The 24,735-nt window shown below is 37.3% G+C and overlaps 1 protein-coding gene across 1 annotated transcript; it reads left to right on the forward strand.

Annotated features, from left to right (window-relative positions):
* The first annotated feature begins 205 nt into the window (after positions 1–205).
* On the forward strand, positions 206–24,322 carry LOC129445093 (CD48 antigen-like). The gene is made up of 5 exons (XM_073866273.1): positions 206–392; positions 17,491–17,793; positions 20,893–21,174; positions 21,591–21,704; positions 24,246–24,322. The coding sequence occupies exons 1-5, from the start codon at positions 332–334 to the stop codon at positions 24,305–24,307; spliced, it is 822 nt and encodes a 273-aa protein (XP_073722374.1). The 5' UTR covers positions 206–331; the 3' UTR covers positions 24,308–24,322.
* Positions 24,323–24,735: the final 413 nt, after the last annotated feature.

Consider the following 24,735-nt stretch of genomic DNA (forward strand, 5'->3'; position numbering starts at 1 on the left):
AAAAACCCGTTTAAGGGATTATATGCAAAACTCTTTAATTATTATCTTATAGTAGTTAATGGGAATGTAGATTACTAGTGATAGTACGTTATTCTGTGTTGTCAACATTGTATTTGTTTATTTCTTAAACAGCTGATAATTCCATGGCGACAGCAAGCAGCTACTGGACTTTCACCCCAAAATGGCGGAGGGCTGCTGCTGGGCGTTGGGGTTTCGTTTTCGTTAGAAACTCGCTTCCGCATTTTGCATGGATGGTGTGCGTTCACCGCTCTTGATTAGAATGTAATATCGATTTGTTGATAAGATTGAAAGTAAACAAACTTAAATACATATGAAGATGTCGCGTGGATGTTGTTACATGCTGCAGGTGGTCTTGTTCATCGCTGTTTCAGGTTAGCGCTCTTTATTCTGTTTAACTTTAAACTTGAGGGAGGGCGCGGCGGCCCGTTTTAAACCTAAACCATTTAACGTTAACTTTCTCTAATATTATAGTTTAGTTTACAGATTCAATTTACTGTTTGTCTAGTCATTATTGTTATCTCTATATGACTTATTTACGGTAGCAGTCGTAGGTACTACTTTTTATCAGACGTTGTTAGCAACAGGCCCAAACCAATGCTAACGTACAGTGACACCATGATAGTGCGTGCATAGACTGTATCTTGCCGTAATAACACTGTATTAAATGATTACCATAATTTTTGCACGAGACTCAAAAAGAATATAACATAGTATAACTATAATAACATTTATTTATGCGTTTATTTAGCAGATTTTTTTAATGAGTACAGTATACGCTACAATGATATGTGTACTGAGGCTATAGAGAACAGCATAAAAGAGCATTTGTAATACATTTGATTAGTTTCATACTTATATATTTTTAAAGAGTAATTAATTAAACACTAAACCAACTTTTTTAGTTAATGATCTGTAAGAATGATGCTTTATTAGTGCTGTTCATTGATTTTAGTAAGTTTTTTTTTTACATTTGGATATAAAGTGTTTCCAGGGATGTATAAAGTACTATGGACCCAGACGTAAGTAAAAGTACAAGTGCTCTATCAAAAAAGTGACTTGAGTAGAAGTTGAAGTGCTCTTTAAGCACATTACTTAAGTGGAAGTACTAAAGTATAAAACATGTTTTGTACTTAAGTAGTGCAAGTAGTTTATGTTAAAATATACTATTCAAGTATACTGAAAGTAAAAGTACAAGAATTGTGTAATGTAGTTATTAAAACAGTCAAAAGTTTGAATATAATTAAGCAATATCGCTCGAGTAGGAGTGTGATATAGCTCTATATCATCACGTCTGTGATTAGGCCAGAGGCACGAGGCCGTAGGCAATCACAGCCGTGATGATATAGAGCTATATCACACGACTCCGAGAGCGATATTGCTTTTATACAACAGTTCGACGGCACATGTTTGAAAAACGAAAACTAGAAAACAACAACAGAGTTATTTTAAAAGCCTCTTTGTTTGAGAACTACTTCTTCCGCCACGGATTTGAGGGCGGCCATAATGACAGGTAACACTTTCGGATGCTTTGAATCTCACAATAACTCAGTGGACGGATAGGCGTTTCTTTATATTAACGTTTCTTGGTCACAAAGTGTAGTTTTAAGATTAGTTCAGTCGAGAATGTATATGTATTATATTTAAATCTGCAGTCCATTAGTAAAGATAGCGCCTGTTTGAACGTTTGCTTAGTGAGATTCGGTACGTATGAGAACCAAAGCATGAGCGGACGTCAGTGTTCACTCGCCCCGCTGACCACCGCCCTCTCTGGGCTACATCTCTGACAGGGATTCCCTGGTTCTCATTTTGGCCTTGTTTGTTTTTGATGGTCAAAATGAGATCAAATCAACAGTATTTGGTGTCATGATCAAACTATTACTTGTTGTCTTATTCATATTTAGTGTCTTTTGTGTTGTTATTGTTTTGGCGCGAGGCAAAAGTTAATAAAACTATACTTCTATAATGTTACTATTGGTTTACCATTTATTCTTAACGCGATACGAGCACTCGATTATTATTAAACTTTGTTCTTGTCAGTACTATTTAAACCAGAAAGAACTTGTTATATAATATTGTTTATATTATTTCAAATGTTTAAGCTAAAGGACACTCACAATTCCTTTGGCTGTAGCAGGAGTACAAGGACAGGAATGTTCAGATAATTCAGATTAATTTAACTGATATGGCGATAGAAAATTCAGAATTAATAAAATATTAGTCGATATAATGGTAATAGGTAAAGGTACAAGGTGTTTCAATGAATTTAGGTTTCCTTCTTTCACGCACACTCGCCCTTTCTTGCGCATTCTCTCTCTCTCTCTCTCTCTCTGTTTCTCTCGCGCACTTTGGTTCTCTCTTCGCTTTACATTTGTCCACAACCGCGGCTCATATTTGTGATTGAGTGAGAGGGAGTGAGGGGTCGCCCTTCACTATCTCCGATTGGTTTAGACCACGATGTGTGTGTTTCTAATGTGTATCACCACTCCGGCAGTGATAATGTAGGTTTGGAATGATTCGTAACATTTGAGTGTAACGAGTAACTATGCAGCACATGAAAAATGTATCAGAGTAAAAGTAATAAACTCATCAAAAATATGTACTGAAGTAAAAGTGGAAGTAGGAGAAAAAAATAATACTTCAGTAGAGTACAGATTAGAGATGCTCCGATCAGCATTTTTGGGGCAGATCACCGATTACCGATCACCAAGATCATGATCTGCCGATCGCCGATCAGTGCCGATCACAGAATGGCAGTGGAATGGGAATCTTTTATCTATAATCTAGCAGAGTTTACACCATTTGTAGAAATGAAACTAACTATAAATTAGGTATATTATTGTTTTAATAGAGAATCAAATAAATAAGCACAACAAATATTTCTTCTTGCAAAGAGAAATGTAATATGCCTTTAAAAAGGTTTATGTCTGTTAAAAGTAATTAAAATAAAACACTTCACAGTCTTTACTGTATGAATTAAATATATACGCATTCGAATGAAGTACAACAGTTCTTCACTGATGAGCAGAGAGTAATTTTATTGAGATGAATTAGGATACTGTAGCTTTAAGACGTGGGAGAGATCGTTCTCTTCACGTGCACTGATGACAGGGTGCTGTGTATGCATGCGGCGGGTGTCCGCAAACAAGAGCAGCTGTGAGGAAAATGGAAGTTTAAACCTTCAAAACTTTAAAACGAATGCAAGTAATAAACTTTCGGCATGAGGATGCAATTGTCCGCGATAGATATGTGTTGTATACGCTGTTTGATAGGGATGTGAAGACGCATTGCGCTGAGGACCAGAGCGCATCCTCATAGTCCGCAAACAAGAGCAGCTGTGAGGAAAATGGATGTTTAAACCTTCAAAACTTTAAAACGAATGCAAGTAATAAACTTTCGGCACGAGGATGCAATTGTCCGCGATAGATATGTGTTGTATACGCTGTTCATTTGTAGCAGAGATCTGTGTGTTGCGCGTCCTCATAGAAAAAACGCATATCTCTGTAAAGGCAGAGAGGGAAATCACGTCACACATTAGCAATGGGTTACAAAATGCTCGCACTGTGTAAAATGGTCTCTAATTGCAGCCGCATCAGGAATGCTATGATGACAAAAGTAAACAGAAAAATCGGCTCATGAGATCGGCAAATTTAGCGAGTGCCGATCGCGTCATTTAATGCCGTTATCGGCCGATTACGATCGGCGGCCGATCGATCGGAGCATCACTAGTACAGATACTGTCTTTTAGTACTTAAGTACAGTAGTGAAGTAGTTCTACTTCGTTACTATACATCTCTGAGTGTTTCAATACTACAATATATGGTGTAAAAACGTCTGAGTGCTGCCCTCTTCAGGTTAAACGGTGGCTACTGCAGTTGAATTTTCCTATTGGATGTTGGGTCCAAAAAAATTACTTGTGACGTAAGCAGGTTCAAGCTCACCACGCCCTTGTTATTATCTCACCACACACTTGGTACAAGCTTAGTTCGTCCTCTCTATCTCCGTTGGGATCTGCCCACTTTTTTTGCATTTTTCAAATATTGCCAGTGGGTGGAGTCAGGCTCTGACCAGGGGCCTATACCATGAAGGTAGCTGAACAAACTCGGGGTTACAGGATTGGTTTTGAGTTGACAAAACCAAATTGATGCAATCAGGCTTTATTGGTCCCATGAAGCGGTTTATCAACTTTCTCTGTCAACTCAGGCTTTGATCTTTAGGCTATGATTACTTTACCCGCGCGTGCACATAAAAGAGTGACGTCGACACCGAACAACCAATCGGAATAGAAAACGGAGAGAGCACATACAAGCAGTGTATTTTTTTTAGCGGAGGAGCATAAGCTAATTATACAAAAGTATGAAGATTATAAAAATTTGTTTCAAGAGCGAAATAATACTGCCTCTGCTCTTTTTAATATATATAACATGTACATTAACATACTTCATTGTATAATATATTAAGACAGGCTAGCCAAAGTGAAATATGCTTTTATTAAGTTTAGGGATGCTCATATTAGTTAATTTTCCCGACCGACAACCGTAGCTTCTAAACCGAACATTAACCGTTAACTTATAAGATTTTAATATGAAATTGTCATTGAGTAAAAATACAGTTGACGGTTGTCTGTGAACTAGTAAAAACAAAACATTTAATTTGAACGTGCAAACAGCTGCGACAGATCAACAGAACCAGGATTCATACATTATCAGATATTCACGCAATATTACCTTATTAAAAAGCACGCGATCAGTCCCGAGGATTAATATCCACAAAGGGCAGATTGTCTCTGTTTCATCTACCACAGTGGTCATTTCTAAAGCAGGACTCTTTTCAGAAAGTTTTGCTTTTGTGTCGTCTTTCTCCGTTTGTGCAAAAAGAGAGATGTTTATGGTCAGGTTCAGAGGCCATCAGCGAACGTCTGTCCAGATGTATGCGAGACGGACGCGTCATCTTGTGCGGACACGCGCGCGTCTCCGTCGAGCTTCCAAACACGCATACAAATGATTTCTCATACAAATGATTACTTTATCAGACCGTAAGGGCAGCAGTAATTTGTGTCATTTACAGGACATTCAAAAATTATAGATAGAAAAGTGGCGAAATGTCTTTCGGCTCATGACGACACGCACCATGTATTAACAAATATTTTTTTCTTTTAACTGATAATGTTAATCGGTCATACATTCTTACCTTCGGTTAACGGTAACGGTCAATGTGGACATCCCTAATTAAGTTAATGTACACTGTTAAATTTGTTAATGATCTTACAGGGAATTTTAAAAAGCCCTCTTTTAAAGACATAGTCGGGAAATGTCCGGGAAATACTATGAAGCTATTAATGTAGCCCTACAGTGTGAGGACCACCTTGCGCATGGTATGACAAACCGTGTTTTCCACTTGCAAAAAAGCGCAACGCAATACACATCATTTGCGGTACAGTAAGGGCACGGATTCAACATGATACATTTCTTATGTGAGGCTAGATAAGAAAGATAAGATCCCTTCTGTGGGAAATCTAGATATTTCATACAAATAACTGGGCAAGGAAAAACTAAAAGCTCTCTCTACGAAGGGCTCTTCTAACAATTTGCACGGAGACCCCTGAGACTTATTTCTGCTTTCGATGTATAAGCCCTCCTTTTTTTTCTTTAAAGCTCACGTAACACACGTTGTTCCTGCATTTCTGATGTTAATCTGGAGTACCTATAGAGTAGTATGACATCCTTTATATCTCTGAAGAGTCTTTAGTTTAATCAGATTTATAAAAGAAAGATTAGCTTTACAGAATCTTTCCGATAACGTACAAAAAATGAAGAAGGAGGAGTGATACCGCGGGAGGAGTGAGTACGAGTCATGCAACACTAAACAACACTGTTTTAACTTATGATTCACTACATGTTTGTGTCATTTATATAAAATGCACGCAACTATTTCCAACATAAGACAGAAGTCTTACTTACCGCGTGCAACTCGTCATGACCCGGATGGGAAAATCCACCGCATCAAACACACACGCAAAACTCCGCTGCTACCCCAGATAATAAACTATATCTATTGTTTCCATAAGGCTGGATGTCTTCTCCTTACATCCAAAAGCACACTTCTTCTTTCGTGCCATTGTTGACTTTTGAAATTAAACAAAGCTGAGTGGCGTGATAAGCTGTTAGCAGCTCTGGCGTCTCCCGCTGATTGACGGGTGGGCGGGGTTTTTTCGGGGGAAGTTTTCCGGTGGAAGCCCATATAAAGAAGTGATACGTATCGAAAACCCCTGAAACGTCAGTTAGAACTGTAAACGAAAAAACTTGCAGAAACTTGTACGAACGCCACAAAAAATACTCTGTAACACGTCCAACTGCTGTTTTGACACTTTGCCTACGTTTAGCATGAGGAAACAACTCTATAACTGTGTTAATAAGTCAGAATGCTTAAAATACCATTAAACCAGAGATGCTCACAAGTCTCTGAGCTTGAGTTCGAGTCAAGTCTGAAGTCTTTGAGCTCGAGTCCAAGTCAAGTCTCAAGTCTCGTTGTAACAAATAAAACTCTAATAACAACAAATGAAGAAATTATAAACATATAAAAAAGAACATAGTTGCACATTAAATAAGGTCTAAAATTAGCATTATGTACAGAAATTAAATTAAATATATAATAGCACTGTCTTTATTGTACAAATTAAATATTATTATTATTATTATTGAGCAATAGTACAAATTAAATATTATTATTATTATTGTTGAGCAATAGAAGTGATTTTCTGTTTGTCTTGAGTTGTTTGATTAACATAAATGACACAGACTTAAGTAGGTTAATTGAGGTTACTGTCTCTTTATTAAGAACAAATAAGCCCTGACTGGTTTCTGACTGGTTTCTTAAGACATAAACAAACATGTTTTATTAGAAAAAGAATACTGTGAGATCATTTTGCGTGTATGTGCCTTGTCCAGAAAAGAAAGGTTTTATGTTGGCTTAACTTTTGAAACACTTCTCTCTGTATGTGCACTACTGAGGGCACTAAACGCGTGCTCAAACACAGGCAGAGGGCGAATTCAGGAAGAAGATGCAGCAGTCGCTTCACATAAAAACGTTACGTTGTTTTTCATTGCTCTATTCAGCAAATGTATGTTAATGGACTACACTACAGTATGACACAAAGTAGCACAACTCTGGACCTGACTGGAGCTGGACCGGACACATTTAACCGCATGTGCGTACAGAAATCTGCTCACTTGAGCGCCTTTTTGCGGTTAAATTGTTTGTTTAACCATTTAAACAATTGCAAGCCTTAGAAACAATGATAAACTTACCCTATTTAAATTGCATATTAATCCGCAAATCGCATGCGAGCCGAACCGCGGATCCGTCACAGCACTACCCAAAGCTTTAGATGAATGCCACAGCAGCGGCTGCCTGCAGGTGCATTCGACATGTATGTTCGCGGGCGCGCGAGTGGAGCAGATACGTCACGTGTTACGTCGTGGGCAGGTTGTAGGTAACGGAGGGAGCTATGACAGCAAGCTCATCAGACGTTTCCTAAAAATAAACATAGTTCACGAGTCGCGCGGCTCGAGTCCGAGTCGAGTCTGAAGTCTTTGAGGGTCGATTCTCAAGTCGAGTCTGAAGTCACTGTGTGTGCGACTTAAGTCGCACTCGAGTCCGAGTCTCAAACTCGAGTCCCCATCTCTGCATTAAACCCCCCCTTTAAATGCGGTATCAACACGGAAAAAAGGGAATATGCCTTAATGTTTATATTGGAATATGTTCAATAAAAAAATACAAATAATTAAAAATTGCGCGGAGACGCTGTAGTTAAGTCAGCTAAATATTTCTTTGGCGACCATGGCGACGAACACCGATTAAAGCGGCGCTACTTTCATGGTACCTAAAAATAGGGCTGCACGATTAATCGTTTTTTAAACCGAAATCGTGATGTGAATGGACGCAATTTTCGAATCGCAAGAGCTGCGATTATTTCGATTTAAAATAAATATAACAATCATCTAGTACGCAGTTTTTGACAGTTCGCTTCATGCGCATTTTACGTTTGATGCAGTTTAAACCAATAGAGTGCATTAACACTGAGGTGCTGACTACACGTCAGATAACACCATTTGGAAAACATGAGCGCGAGCGAGCAGCAGTTCAACTCTTCAACAAAGTGTACGGCCATATGATTTCAGCGATGCGGAAAACACGGACAGAATCGCGAAATGCATACAAATGGAATTAACTGCACAACGCGGAATGTTTTTAAAACCCATTATAACTCATTAACCAGCAAATGAAAGGACAGAAATGCATGAAAACATTTCCCTTTTGTGTAATGTTGGACTTAAAGAAAGGTGTATATACGTCCGTTTCTCGTCATGCATCGCAAACAATGACACGCGCCTCATCAGACTATAAGCAGGTTTCGGTTTCATTGCCCGGAACGCAGCAGACGAAAGAGGTACATTATACTTTCTTGCACGCGCACATCTGCACCGCTTTGAATATTTACAGGCACGAGAGTTCATGAAGCGCGCACACAGAGAGCAGTCAGCACACGCGTGATCACTAAACTTAAGTTTTCTTTCTTGTCTAAGTGAACATAAACAGCTGGATGTTTATCAGTATATTGAAGCAGAACAGTTTTAAAGCTGCCTTGTGTCTTAAAGTGACAGTAACCTGGTGCTTTCTGTGTCAGAAATGTTTATTACACACCAAAAATTAAAATCACTCCTTACTCTTAACTGAACAAGTTTCTGCAGCTCCGCATGTAAAATCCTACAGTGAGGACTGTGCAGTCTTTTATTTGTATTTTTGCTTATGTGAAATCATAGATTCTAATAACTAATATATTTACATTTATTACAGATGCCTGAAAAGTAAAACAAGATGAGTATAGTCTTATGATTAAAAGAAAAACTAAACATTTGCTTGTCAGAAGCATTGTTGTAGTGACAGCCAAAATACATTGGCCTGTATGTTGTTTTGAATAAAACTTTCAATACATTTTTGTTAAATTGTGTTTTTTTTAAATGTTCTTGGATTTTTTTGAGGTGTGTCTGCGGAGGGGCGGATTCCTGCGGGCAGCTTGGTACAATGTTTAAGAGGTTAAATAAACAGTTGGACAGCATCTTTCTTTGGTGCTATTAAAACCACCACAACAAACCTGGATGTAGCTCTTTTATTATATACTAATGCATCGCACTTTAAATCGCGAATCGCAATTTTGATCAGAAAAATCGCAATTAGATTTTTTCTCCGAATCGTGCAGCCCTACCTAAAACCCAGGGTTGGTGCAAACTAATCTTAAACTTACCTGGCTATCCACAAAAACCGGCTTCATGGTGTAGGCCCCAGGGGTTTAGTTATGCTTTAATAACGTGTATACTGTTTACTCTTTGTGGTAAAATGTTTTTATCTGTAAAGATGCTTTGCAGCAATGTAAAATTGTAAAGGCTCTAGAATTTTTTTTGAAATATGTTAATATATGTTGTTTATAATAATAAAGTTGAACAATTTAAAGTTAGGAATTGTTTAAGATGTGTCTTTAGTTATTTTTGAAGGCTGTGAGTGATGGGTTTTAGCAGAATTTTATCACTAAGATACCATGTTGAGGTGCTATATGATGTTTTCTGTTAAAGGCACACCGTGGTAGTGATGGGAGAAACGCAGCTTTTCGAAGCTTTGAACCAATTGCTTCAAAAATTAATTCAGTTTTTCGAAGCAGCTCGAAACAACACACACGCTGGCGACCCCTGCTTGTCAAAATAGTGTAAAGCAGATATGTCCAAACATTTAACACTTTTTTTTACAAAATAATAGCAACATTTGTATTAAAATGTTAAAAAATTATTTGACTTATTTATGTACATAGTTAAAAGTGTATTATGTGTTTTTAGTTTTATTTAGGGCAAACAAATCATTAAAACTAACTACCCTTTTAATAATGCACATTTTTAGGGGTCAAGCCCAGAATGGGCGAAGACCCCTATTGTATTCGTTAGTTTTCTCTTCTTCCGCCATTGTGGTCTATGGCAGCCCATAGCAGCGTACATGGGTAAGTTATGAAATTTGGCACGCTTATAAAGGACTGTCCAAAAGTCTCCACAGCAAATTTGGAGTCTCTACCTCTAACCCGCTAGCACCACCAACAGTCCAAAATTGCACTTATGTTTTTGCTTATAACTTTTGACCCGTAAGTCTTAGAAATAAAATGATTGTATTCTCTGATTCCTTGGCTCAAGCCAATTTGCCTGGACCCTATGACGTCATTTTCCGTCATTAAAAATTTTCAGCCATTTTGAATTATTCATAAAACCTACTTCTGTGAACTTGCCACAAAATCAGGATGTAGCCTTTACAGACACTTAAGGCAAAAAGTTATTAAAAGAATTTCAATAAACCAATCCTTTGTCGTATAGTGCGTCAACAAATTTTACATAGAGCGCAAAAAACTGATTATAGGCTGTATCTTCGCCAAACTTATGTCAGCTGCCACGACACTTGGTAGTCGTGATGCCATTGAAGAACTGAGGGTGCATGCAGAGCTTCGTCACAACCCCACCTAGTGGTCAGCCAAATGTATTATATGCCTATAACTTTGGCTGCGGTCAATGTATTTTCACGGGACTTGTTTCCTTGGAGTTTTGAATAGTCCAACTAAACATGGCAGGATTCGCCTTACGGTTTGCCCTGTGCATCAAAATAGCACCTAAAAAAACACTCAAATATCTCCGTGAGTGTTATTCCGATCGACTCGAAAACACCATAGGAAGAACAATGCATTACCTTCTGAACAAAAAACTCTATTGGCGTTATATTAAATTTTTTATCAGAAATGGCAGAAAATAGCAAAAAACAAAAATTACCTTTAAATTTTGTGTTTATTACACATAAATGGTTATAACTTCGTAACGAAGAGATTTTTTCACCAGATTTGATACGCTGATGTATGAACTGAGTCTGAGGCCACACAAAAAAAATGGTATCCCTGCACCACTAGTTGGTCTTATAATTGAACAAAACCTTTCATATCAAGCAATCTTTATGTTCATACAACTGTTTCTTTACTAAACTAAAGTGTATAGTCATAAAACTAGCTAGATGTAACACAGTAATGACCCAAGTTTGAATGCATGATTTCGTTATTGCGCCACCTAGTGGTTTTGAGATAGGAAAATGTAATTTTTTGCCTAAAACTACTACAATAGTACGTCTAAAACCATGAGTCGTCATGCATTAATCCTTTCATGGCTTGGAGTATAATTAATAGTGAATGCCAATTCACTCCCTAGTAGGGATGGGCAATATAAACGATATGCAATATAAACAATAGAAAATTGGCATACGATAGAGATTTTAAATCTATTGCACTATCGCGATAATGCGTGTTGATGACACAATCTACCCGCGATCTTTAGAGCCACGAGCTGCACCCGAATAAACATGGATGAAAGCGTCAGCAAAACAGAGGAACTAGTGAAAAAAACAGATTTAAGCCATAAATTACATAAGTTAACTGCTGCTCCACGCGCGAAATTGGCATTATTGTCTAGTAATTGTGAAACATGCAATATATATATATATATATATAATGCAGTATAGTCCCCACAAGCATTTAAAGTGTTTAGTGTTATAAAAATAATTAACTGTTTTTTAGCAGATAGCTCTTGTCAGCTTTATCATTTTAAAAGTAGATCACCACACAAAAAAGTCTGGACACCCCTGCTGTATAGTGTGTCAGGCAAAAGTTCCAGCTAAGAGAGGTAACAAGACTAATCTGCCATAACGGTTTACTTTTACTTACTTTTTTAGCAGTTTGGCTTTTGTAAGGGTCTATTTAACCTGTTCTGAAACGAGTCTATTGAAATTATTATATCGCAATACATATCGCTATCGCAAGAGGCTGCAATGTATAACGCAATATGGATTTCAGGCCATATCGCCCAGCAACCAATGAAAATACCTTATCAACCGTTTTTGCAAGAGCTATATCTTTGCATCAGAACATCGTAGAGACATCGGGGTGGGCTCTTTTAACTCATTAAAGCCGCTCTATGCAATTCTGCGTTTTTGTCAAACAGCGACACCTAGAGTCGCTGGAGAATACTTGCAACTATCGTAATTTCCCACTCTAGTACTTCAAAGATAATGACCAGGTAATGTTTCACATTTCATACAAATATTAGGCTACTGCATAGTCTACTAAACTACAGATTATGGTAATAGGATAATAAGAAGTTTATTCCAAGTGTAGAGTGCATATAATAATAAAGTACCGCGTTTGCTAGCTTATAATGTTTTTAGATGATTGCAGCTAAATCACAAGTAAACATTACAAAATGCCATGATAAAGTTAATTGTGTACGTTGCATTATCTCATAACATTGTTCGTTATAATGTTATACATGATTATTGCTATTTATCATAATAGTTGCAAATTGTGCATGTTTACACTATTTACAACCTCTAGGCTTATTTATGTCCTGATAATTATGTGAGATATTGACAACTGTTGTCATGATAATCGCATGACATACTACAGCAAGCCAACAACATACAACATAGACCGCAAACAAGTTTACAAATGAGAGATTTACTTACTAGTCCATCAACAAGATCGCCAGATCAGCATCCCATCCAGTGCTGTCTTTAAGCTCACGCCAAAGAGTAAAAACCTGACCGAGTGGGACTCTTGTCCGGTTCCTAACGCGGTCAGATTCTCTTTTCCTTTTCCTACTCACTTCCGAACCCGCTTTCTTAACTTTTAAATCGTTTAGCCTCACGTCTCAAATTCGTGCGTGCAGTTGTTGTTATAGGCTTGATCGACTTCATGCAGCGCTGCAATAACAGACAGCCGGATGACATCAAAGTGCCGTCTCGGATCATTCTCGCGGTACTTTGACATCATCCGGCGGTCGGTTCTTGCAGCGCCACACGAAGTCGAACAAGCCTAACGTGTGTGACGTCGTTGCCGTAAAGCAAGTCGTGATTCTCGCAAGATTTGTCAGGGGTGGTTCTCTCAAGCTTGCATTGCTGGTTTTGGTAGCGGCATCCTCCCCGAGCTTCAACAGGAGGATGATTCGCTTTACTATGACTTTGTTTACCAGCTATATTTGTCATTAAATCGGTCTAACAAAAAGTAGACAAAATGGTAGTGTTATTAGACAGAAGGATAAATTTTTTATGAACTTGCATAATAAAACTGACCGGAGTTCACCTAAACATATTAGACACTTGGTCATTTGATCAACTCCCCCTAGTGGTGAACCATTGGGTTTTCGAAACATTTCGAAACAGTTATGACGTAATGAAGCCTCTTTTGCTAAAATCACGTGACTTGGGCCAGTTTGAAACAAGCTCCGAACCACTGATTCGAAACAAAAGATTCTTAAATGTTTCGAAGCGTCATGAAGCAGTGCTTCGAAAACGACCATCACTACACCACTGAACTATTTGGCCACTAGGGGTCGCTAGACATGTATTTTTTACGCCTAGCGCCCCTAGAGGCCACAAGCGCCGCAGCACTGTCGCTTAGGAAAAGAACTGGCCAACCTTACTAACTAAACTTAAAACTAAACCTTTAAAACGCTAAACAATCAACATTTTGAGGCATCAGGTACAAAAGCAGTCATGTTACAACTTTCTGATGAGGAACCCCTCGTTGCAGAAGCCATTTCTCAATCTGAAGGTTGCAGCCTCCGGATGTCGTATTTCTAAGCTGCATACGTCATCAAGACTGTCTTATTTCAGAATATTATTGAAGAGAGAGACGCGCACATCCAAACACTGGCAGGTGCCGGAATCCAGAAAATACAACTCAAAAAGAAAAAAATTGAAATCCGCACACTGAACTCACACAAAAATATATTAATTTATTACATCGAAGTGAAGTCTGAAGAAGGGTGGTAGCCCGAAACGTCACTTCGATGTAATAAATTAATATATTTTTGTGTGAGTTCAGTGTGCGGATTTCAATTTTTGTCTTATTTCAGAATATTAACAATTATTATTATACTTAGTAGGGGTGTGACGAGACACTTAATCCACGAGACGAGACACGAGATTGGGTTCATGAGAATGAGACTGAGATGAGATTTTTACACTTTTTAAGAAACCCTCGATGATAAAATAAATGAATAAGAAACTGGAAATCATGTTATTTTTAAATGTTTTTAAAGGGGCAATCAGTAGGATTTTAAGTGTCTTATTAATCAAAATCAATGTCTTCATTCATAAATAAGTCCTCGTTGGTGTCAAATGACCTCTGCCAGTGATCTGACTTTTGTTTGTAAGCTTAGAATTTCTCCTCTTTACTTACATTGAACGGGTAAGTCCAAGGAGGCATCCATATCATTCCGCCGTATTGATAAACTATAATAACAGAGAGGGACAAAAAGCACTAGCCTACCAACGCGTTTTCATTCAGAACACGTGAACCAGCTGCAACGGACAAGGAGATCAGTGATTACATAACAGCTACCGTAGTTGAAACACGCATTTGGAAAGGGGAGGAGCTAGTAAGCACTGTTCGTTTGAATGGAAAATACAATTCCACCACTAGATGGGGGTAGATCCTACTGAATGCCCCTTTAAGTAATCAAGGACTGCCCCTAACAATTATTTTACTAACTGATAATGAAGTAATTTGTTATTTTTGAGTAATAAAAATAGACCCAAGTGAGCAGTAGCCTTTAAAATTAAATGAAGATGCAATAATAATTGGTTCAAATAAAGTATTAAAACCAAGTTACATTAAACAACATTACATTAACAAACACATTACATTTGTGGTCTATAAATAAAAAGCATTATGTATATATTATAACAAATGCCTGCAGGGGGAGATAGTTGACTCGTCTCGCGGACGCTATCTTCACTTTCACTTTAGACGGAGAGAAACGATTATTTTTTTAGCCAGACAATGTTTAAATCCATTTGAATATTTAATATACGTCCATTTCTTTACAATAGAAATAAACATGCAGACATTATATCATGTAAACTCTGTGATGGTTTAATCTGCTGAGACTTCACATCTGACACTGATCAACAGACAAACACAACACGTCTCAGACTTCATACGAGCTCCCAAACGAACATTATTGGAAACCCAAACAAAAAAGCAAATGCAGTAAAAGACAGAATATAATGCATGCACTGTAAGAGGCTAATTACACCAACCACGCTTTAAACGCTTGGAAACGCAAGGCGCGACGCACTGCCTTTTTTAAAAAAGAGCAGTGCGAGTCGACGCGGCTTTTAATATTGCTAGGCAACCACCTAGTCAGCTGTCTTGTCAATCAAATATTGAAGCGTGCGCTCTTTTGCTGTTAACTGTCATATTAGCAGAAACTTTAAAAAGAGGGCGCTTGCTCTGACCTTGTTTGAGGGTGAGAGGTGCACAAACACGCAGGAGAGAGTGAGCGAGTGGAGTCCGGTTCTTCAAAGCAACTGTAAACTTCCCTCACCACAACGTAAGGCCCGCATCTCCCCTCATTCAAGTGGACAATGCAAAGACGCGAATGACGTCGGGCGCTTCTTCGCTCTCAGCGTTCCTTCAAAGGCGCGTGCTGCGGCCACCTGCAAAAACCGCAAGGCGCTCAGCGCGCATAAACAGCGCGCAAACGCTCCATGCCCACAGAATATCATTTAAAAAGGCGCCTGCAACTGCCATAAACGCCTTTGGTGTGACTGGCCCCTAAAAGGGTCAAACAGAAAGCTGCATCCTCCGGAGGTCGCATATGCAGGCTGCATACGTCATTAAGGTTTATTTCAGATCATTAACTGAGCATTACATTCGCAAGTCGTGAGCATATTACAACAATTTGCGATTAACTAAATTATTAGTAAACTTTATAATTGTTAGTAGTCTCTAATAAGACAGTCTTTATGAAGTAAATGCAGTTTAAAAATGCAACCTTCGAAGGATGCAGTCTTTTATTTGAGAATTTCACTTACACAAGAAATCTCGCCAGACACACTTAATCTCGCGCAAGAGATCTTGTCACACCCCTAATACTTAGTTAATCATAAATTGTTGCAGTATGCTCATGACTTGCGAATGTAATGCTCAGTTTACCTTAACTCTTTCACCGCCAGCGTTTTTTATAAAAGTTGCCAGCCAGCGCCAGCGCTTTTCATGATTTTCACAAAAGTTTAATGCCTTCCAGAAAATGTTCTTCTTCAAATATATAAACATACAATATACCAAATGAAAGAACAGACCCTCTGCTTTCAAACAAAAAAAGTTTCATCCTACCTTCAGTAGTTATTTTGTAATCAGCTTTTTTAATTATGGGTTTCTGCAAAAACACCACATTTTGAGCAAAAAGCTGAGATAATTCCATTTTTGTCACAGACTTTTCATAGAGATCCAATTCAGAGCGATATTTAAAACAGACACGGACATGCAGCAGCTTGCCATATGGCAATACTTCCGGGTTTAAAAAGTTGCGGAAATGGATAAGTGGATAATAGCGGTATTGCGGAAAGACGGAAATACTCGTCAATGGCAGGGAAAGAGTTAATAAACCAGGCTTGATGACGTATGCTGCCTGCATATTTGACCTCCGGAGGCTGCAGCCTTCCAATTGAGAAATGACCAGAAGTATTTCCTTGCCTTTTCCCAAACAAATATTGTTGCATCGTCTCTCTCTCTCCCTCGCCACCAGGATTTTCTGCAATGGCGCTTCTTTTTTACTCTCTTTCGTGTGAAAATTGTCGCTCCAAATCCAAGTAAACCGATGTGTTTAGGTCTGCCGCTTTGTAATACGTCATGCGAGTGACAGCGGAACGCAGCAAATGAGGAAGAGAGAAACGCTCGGATCTGATTGGTGAATGAATAGGGATTGGTAAATGAATATTGTTTGGTTTTACACTGTGTGAGTTTGAGCAAGTTTGACTTCTATAGCATCCTGGATTGTAATGTAAATACAGACAGTAAAAGAAATACGTGAACACGTGTGAATGCAGCATCTGAATACAGGGAACTATATGCAGGATAATCGCTGTCATGTATAAAGAAGATCGCATTAATGTAGGAATCAAGATCGTGAGTTTACATAAAAAAATGCCTTAAAGGGGAATCGAACCCAGGTTGCCCGTGTCATAAGTCCGCAACACTAACACGATGCCATAAAGTCACGTAATAGAAGTTGCTCTCTACACTCCTTAAGTAGCCTCCAGCAAAATTCACGTTAAAAGAAATTGGGTGGAGGAAGTGACGTATGCCGTAAAGCAGTCGAATTTTGTAGTTTTTTTGTGCTCTGGTTACTACCCGAAACCCTAAGTTTTAAAGTACGAGTAAAAGCGATACAGACCCCGTCAGGCTATGGTAGACATGTCATTCAACCTATTTAAAGTCGATGTACTATACAAGAGTCTTGAAAATTTATTATGAAGGTTGAAAAATTACATGGTGTTGCTTTAATGAGCTGTTATTGATCATTGACTCTATAAGAACATAATTGTCTGTGTTTACAGGTGTGGTGGTGGATGAGAAGAAGATAGTGGGCAATGAAGTTCGTTTTAAACCTGACAAAACACCTCTTAAAGACAGCAGCATCACATGGAAATATACGAGAGGTTCTGATGTGATAAAGGTGATTGAATGGGACAATGACTTTCAGACTTTAGAAAGTCTGAATCCTAAATTCAAGGATCGTGTAGAACTCGATAGGCCCACTGGAGAACTCACTATAAAAGATTTACAGCTGAATGATACTGGAAGCTATTCCATTGAGATCAACAATAAAGAGGAGAAAAGAATCAGCTTGGTTGTTAAAGGTGAGTAAATATAACAACTTGCTAATGTTCTGTAAATGTTATTTTAAGTCCATATACACAAAAGTACCAAAATGTAACTTACAATGCAAAGCTATTGTTGTGCTGTTATGTTAAAACTATCACACATGCAGAGGTGGGTAGAGTACCCAAAATCTGTACTCAAGTAAAAGTACAAGTACTTATACAAAAATTTACTCAAGTAAAAGTAAAAGTATCAATCTAATTATTTACTTGAGTAAGAGTAAAAAAGTATTAGATGAAAAAACTACTTAAGTAGTTAGTTACTCGTTACTTCCGATCTGATAAAGAAGTAGCGCAAAAGCACTAAATTTCAGGGTTTTCACAAACCTCTCCTTAAAAGTGTCATTGTTCTGCTTAGGCATAAAAAAAATTGTTTGGTTCCGGTTTCCGACCGACCCTGCCAATTACTGTGCGACCCAAATTTATTTTATGAGCTTGGGGAAGAAATATTGTACATTAAATAAATAGACAAATAAAAAAAACTTTGAGGCGAACTATAATTTACCTTTTAGTACAGCACTGTTTTTGTAAAGCATGCGATGCAATGTCCTCCAGCGATGCTAAAAACAAGTCAGCTATAAGGTCTTTAACACAATCGTTCACACATCGTTGTCGTCACTTACAAAAGCACTGGTAACTTTTGGTGTGCATTCGAGATGCTGTTTCGTGCACAGCAACGTAATTTTTTGCCCCCGCCGAAAGTTGTAACTTACAGACCAAAAAAGACGAGCTGAACAACGATATGCAAGTGGGATTTTCTCTTCCAGAGAGCACAAACCAATGCTCATTTTTGCGGACAGTAAGTGAATTGTAATATTTGAATTTATGGTATTATGACCTGGGCTTGACATTAACACCGCCAAACGCGGGTAAGATTTCGGCCGTGGCGGGTAAGACAGCCAATCCCACTAGCCACTTTGGCAGGTTGAATATAATTTTTTAATTGTAGTTTCCTTAAGTTATGCGAAATGATAAACAATACGCAATGCGACACTGGGAAACTACATCTCCCATGAGCACTCTACAACCAGCTCAACGCATCGTTTGTTGAGAGACGCGCACGCGATCATCGGGGCGTTGCGGACCAAAGCGTTACCTTCTGGAGAGCGCGCGAGAGCTGATGGATTTGCGAATGCACAAGAGGACGCAGTCTGAGGGCATACACACTTCGGGAAAGATAAAACAATTGCATGGAATAAATAAAAATACTAAATAAAATACTAGTCATCATATATATATATATATATATATATATATATATATATATATATATATATATATATATATATATATATATATATATATATATATATATATTATATTTTAATAAAAGTGTTTAAAAAAAGTGTTTAAGTGTAAACAAATTGTAAAAAAAGTTTGTAGTAATAAACAACCTGCAGTTTAATGTTTGCATTTTTCCCCCACTGTGCCGAAAATGAACCTAACCGTGGCTTCAAAACCGGGGTACGCACTGAATTGTGATTTGCGTACCGTTACCCCTACTACCCACCTCTGCACACATGTCCAAAACAAAAACAAGATACAATGTCTAGGTAGCACTATGGTAATATTTGTGACTGCATGTGAAAACCCAGCTAAAGCTTTTGTGGGAATTACTCTTTTTCTATAGACCAGTTCAAAAGATGTAAACAACACTGGTCCAGAAGCACTTCCTGTTTTCGTTTTTTAACACTAGATAAACGTTGGGATAAAATAAACTAACAGAACATATAAACCTGAATTAATTGAAGTTAAACAAACATCTTAAAAATAATAATATATGTAAAATAAAAAAATAACTGTCACAAACTGTAGCAGGAAGTGTTTCTGGACCAGTGTTGTTTACATCATTTGAACTGGTCTATAGAGACAGAGCGCAACGCGTCATAGCCTGAAAACCACGCCCACCGGGGGGAAAACAATCCATCCGTCTTCATTGACTTTGAGAGGCCGCCTCCTTGTCATTTCTGGCTTATAACAAAAACAGAATAAAGCCTAAAAGCTGCTGTGTGACAATATGTACAGCTAACAAGCCAAAGAACCCAGAAATAAGTTTTTATAAGCTGTCAACCCCAAAACTATTATAAGAACTACGCCCACTAGGGGGAAATGTAGTCGGCAATCCGCATTCATAATCCTGTATGTTTATGCTATAACTTAAATGGATAGCCCCATTCACTGCCATGGTATTTTCCTACTATGGAAGACAATGGGGCTTATGATCGGTTTGGTTACAAACATTCCTTAAAATATCTTCCTTTGTGTTGATCAGAACTAGGGGTGTAACGATTAACCGTGCAAATGCGCGTTTTCTCAATGAATGAATTTGAATTAATTACGGTGAAATCCAGGCACATCCGAACGCCAGGGGGCGTTCCCGTGCAGAAACTCCCTTTGTGCCACAGAAGAAGTAGCATTACGAATGCTATTCCAGGAAATGTCTACAGGAATATTTATATCACTGTTCTTGTTTCAGGTATTTTCATGATAATAAAGAATAGTTTAAATGATTTTGTTTAACGAGTGTTGCTTTTTTAAATGCACATTATAAACGACTCCACCTCGTTATTTTAGATTGATAAGGACTTCCTACTGACCAAATGCCGTAGTACACACACAAGCTGTGCATGAAACAAAGAATCGCAGCCTTGCGATTCAGAATCGATTTCAGACAGGCATTTTTGATGCGACACACGGTTGAATCGTTACATCCCTAATCAGAACAAAGAAATGTATACAGGTTTGTAACAACATGAGAGAGAGAAAATGATGAAATTTCATTTTTGGGTGACCTATCCCTTTAATGATATATTATGGTATTTTATTATGTAAACCCTAACTGAAATTAACCTACAATGTTATTTTGTGGTACAGTACTTTTCCTAAATCATGTCATTTGTTTTGTGTAAATGACAAAAGTACCATGGCATTTCCTTCTGATTTACTGTATATCACCATCACTTCATCATTAGTAGCTACTGCTGGAGTATTATTATAGTATTGTAGTTGTTTTTAGCTTCATTCTGATGTTGTTTTCTCTGTAGGCTTTTAAAGCAGTTTTAATTGTTTTCTTCACAGAGGGTGTCACCAAACCAAAATTAGAACACGAGGAAACAAAAGAGAACCCTAATGTATTATATTTGAACTGTAATATAATACCTATATCACAATATAATGAAAATATCAAGTGGATTTGTTCAGAAGGAAAAAATCCACTTATCCCAAATCCGGCAAAGGGAAAACAAGGAGAGTCCATAACAATCAGTAGAACCGAGAACCCAGATGTCTGCTGCAACTGTACACTCTTCAATGAAGTGGATGAGAAAACCAGCAATACGCTCTGTATGAAAGATCTACCTGGTAAGACAGACATTTTCTTTTCATAACATTATACTAAAAAGCTTGGGTTTAGATGTCGCTTGAATTTGAGTATAAAAATGCAAATTCATTAGCCATTTCTCACTTATTTTTAAAACTGAAACGTTGAGAACTCTTACATCTGTCCTGTCCACTATCTGCACAATGTCCTCACTTTTTTTTTAACCCTTACTAGAATGCATCAGGTTTTTGGTGTTATTTATTACAAAACATGATATGCTCATAGATAGCATAGATGTAAGGTACTTCTGCGTCAGATGTTCTAATGATGTTTGTGTGCAGTGAGTCAGAAGCTGTATTTTAATTCTAAAAAACTTTGTAAGTTCAGATAGACTAGATTAATGTTTTGGCTGTAATGTTAACAGAAATACCCATGATTACTAACAACTTGTGTTTAGCTTCTTCAGGAGGTCTCGGTGGAGGAGCTATCGGTGGGATTGTATTTAGTGTCATCTTTATCATCATCGGCATCATTCTCTTCGTCTTGTACCACTTACATGACTACTTTCATAGTAAGATGTTTGTGTTCTTTAAAAAAATAATTGATAAGGTCTTGAAACTTGTCTGTAATTTACTGCACATTTCCAGTTTTTTTTTCAAGCTCTTTGCAGATAGTATGTTGACTATCAAACAGTGATGAATTTTTTAAAACAAATTTGTTTTTTTAGAATTCTTTGTTTTTTTTACTATTGAGACTAGTTCAAACAGGACATGGCACTCTAGCTATAATAAGCACGGTAAAACAAACATACTTTTTTATTACAGGATATCTTTTTTGGTAACACACACAAGGTTGTATTTGTTAAGTAGGGAATAATGTACAGCCACCCAGTTGTTATCGCAGAATATGTTCTGACAAAGTCTGAGACCACGACACGAAACAGATGATAACAAATGCTTGGCTGCACATTATCCCGCTTATTAAATGGCTACTTGCAAAATAAGTAAGCATATAGACATGAAATATTGTATTTTTTTATATTTATTAGCTCAATTGTAGGAAGTGCAAACCTGTGAGAATGAAACGTTTCCTAATGGCATTAAAGGGATATTCAAAACTTTACAAATGAAAATAACTAGCTTTCGGTAACGGCACAATCTTAGACGACTCTGCATTCAGGAGAGACTATCATTGTAGTGTACACCCTTTTTGTAGTGATGAATGCGGAGCCACAGAGCGTGGAGCAAAACAACCCTCCGCATTTGTCATGCGTCACTAATTTGGTTTATATATATATAATAGCATATGTTATTAATTATGTATATTTGTAAGTATTAAACTGTAGTGGTAAAGATGACTCGCAGAATAGGATAAGGGTGTATTATTATTTTCAGCTGCTACATAAATTTATTACCTGCTTTTATTATAGTTTACAAATTTAGTCAGATACCGCTACACTTCTAGTTTTTGATCTTAAAGGTCCCGTTCTTTCTGTGTTTTTGAAGCTTTAGGGTTTAAGGGTGTTTACAGTGCGCAATATAACATGTGTCCATGTTTAACGCTTAAAATATGTGGTTTTACTTATCTGTACAGCGCTGTTTTCACTGTCCTCAAAACAGGCTGATGTCTTCTTTGTTCTATGAAGTCCCTCCTTTAGAAATGCGTATCGAGTTCTGATTGTGTAGTTTGTTTAGTGTGTTGTGATTTGACAGCAGCTTAGCTTCCTTTGGGCGGAGTTTAGTCAAACACTCTTGCTGTGAGATGTCATTAAACCGGGAAGTAGATGGCTGTAGTCCAAACCAGCTGTTCGCTGTAGGCTTTGAAAGGCAAATTCTGTTAAAGAAAATATTTTGCCTGGAAGTGAACTTTGAGCTTTATCATTTTACAGATTATTTATGCTTTAACAGCAACGTTACACACTCGCTAGGTTTTTAAAAATGGGATTAGGAAGAACGTGACCTTTAAACAATTAATTAAACCATTCCAATTAAAGGGGCCATGACATGAAAATCTGACTTTTTTCTATTCTTACGTGCTATAATTGGGCTCCCAGTGCTTTTATCAACCTAGAAAATTAGAAAAAGACCAACCCAGTAACTTAGTTTTGGTAAACTATTCTTTGCAAGCACGTGAAAAAATAGGTCAATGAAATTTGGCTCATGATGTCATAAGGAGCTCTTATTATAATAATACCGCCCCTTAATCTGCACTATCCAACCACAGCACTGCAATTTAGTGCAGAGAGAAAGAAAAAAAATTCACAGCACAATTGAGTTTCAATTGCAACAAACCACCATTATTGCGATTTGAATTTCATCAGCAGTTGCATTTTAAAGGACACACCCAAAACAGCAAATTTTTGCACACACCTACAAAGTGTCAATTTTAACATGTTATAATAAATTATCTATATGAGATTTTGAGCTAAAACTTCACATATTTGCTCTGGGGACACCAAAGATTTATTGTATATCTTAAAAAAGTCTTGTGACATGGCCCCTTTAAAGCACCATGTAATAACACAAGTTATCATATTTTTTAACACAAACTAACCATTAGCTTTCACAGCGCTTAATCTTAATTCACTGAAGTTGCAACTGTTTAACATGAACTTACATGAATAACTTTATGGACAATAACTAACATTAATAAATGTTAAACAACAATATTATATTGCCCATTGTTCAATTTAGCTAACAAATACAGTACATTTACTAATGTTAACAAATACAACTTTATTGTAAAGTGTTACCTGTTTTTTTTTGTACTCAACAGTAGACATATTCAATAGATACATAAACAGAAATTAAGTGGTAATTATAGCAAAATTGTATGTCTTATTATTAATGTAATTTGACATTTTCTGTTGTACCCCAGGATTTGTTTGTGAACAATATCAAAAGATTGTAGGATGGTTCAATGGTAAGCTTGTTTTGATTAAGAACATTTGTTGTGTTATTTTTAAGATGATATTTTGAGGATTTATTGGTTGTCTTGAAATTTGCTGAAACACAATAAGTATGTCATGGCATGGGAAAACAAATGTATATAAAATTTTGAATAAAAACAAATTGTCCTTTTAAAGATCAGCTTTTAATTTTTTTTGTAACAGAACCTCAACCAAGTGGCAATGATTTGGAAAGGACAAAAGGTAAATATAACCCCATCGCTTGATACAATTATTATGCAATTTCACTCAGTGAATCGAATGTGTTTACTGTTTTACATATTTTGATATATAAATGATAGTTTCAGCTTTTTAAATTGTGTAATTTTTTCTAACAGGAGGTGAGGAGAGTGACACAGATGCAGAAAAGAATAAAGGTAAGGATAACCCCATCACTTGATACAATTATTGTGCAATTCCAGTAGAGCTGTTGTGATTGCTTGACGCAATCGACTTGACCCTGATAATTCTTCAGCATCAGTATTTTTAATTGATTCCATTATTTTACCTTTTAAATTTTGTTCTCACACTGAAATAACAACCGTTTCCTCCACACCACTAGTAGGCGCCAACATTATTTCTATCGCCATCTACACCAGTACGCCCAATTCAAAGATGATGTTTGAAGTGGGGTTGAGTGCAATGTCAAACAAGT

Source organism: Misgurnus anguillicaudatus, chromosome 3, assembly GCF_027580225.2.
Source record: "Misgurnus anguillicaudatus chromosome 3, ASM2758022v2, whole genome shotgun sequence".
NCBI lineage: Eukaryota > Metazoa > Chordata > Actinopteri > Cypriniformes > Cobitidae > Misgurnus > Misgurnus anguillicaudatus.

Excerpts from the sequence above, each read along its gene's own strand:
- LOC129445093 (XM_073866273.1), top strand. The coding sequence starts at position 332 with ATGAAGATGTCGCGTGGATGTTGTTACATGCTGCAGGTGGTCTTGTTC. Across the intron at positions 393-17,490 it reads CTTGTTCATCGCTGTTTCAG|GTGTGGTGGTGGATGAGAAG; the intron begins GTTAGCGCTCTT and ends CTGTGTTTACAG. Across the intron at positions 21,705-24,245 it reads CTTACATGACTACTTTCATA|AACCTCAACCAAGTGGCAAT; the intron begins GTAAGATGTTTG and ends TTTTTGTAACAG.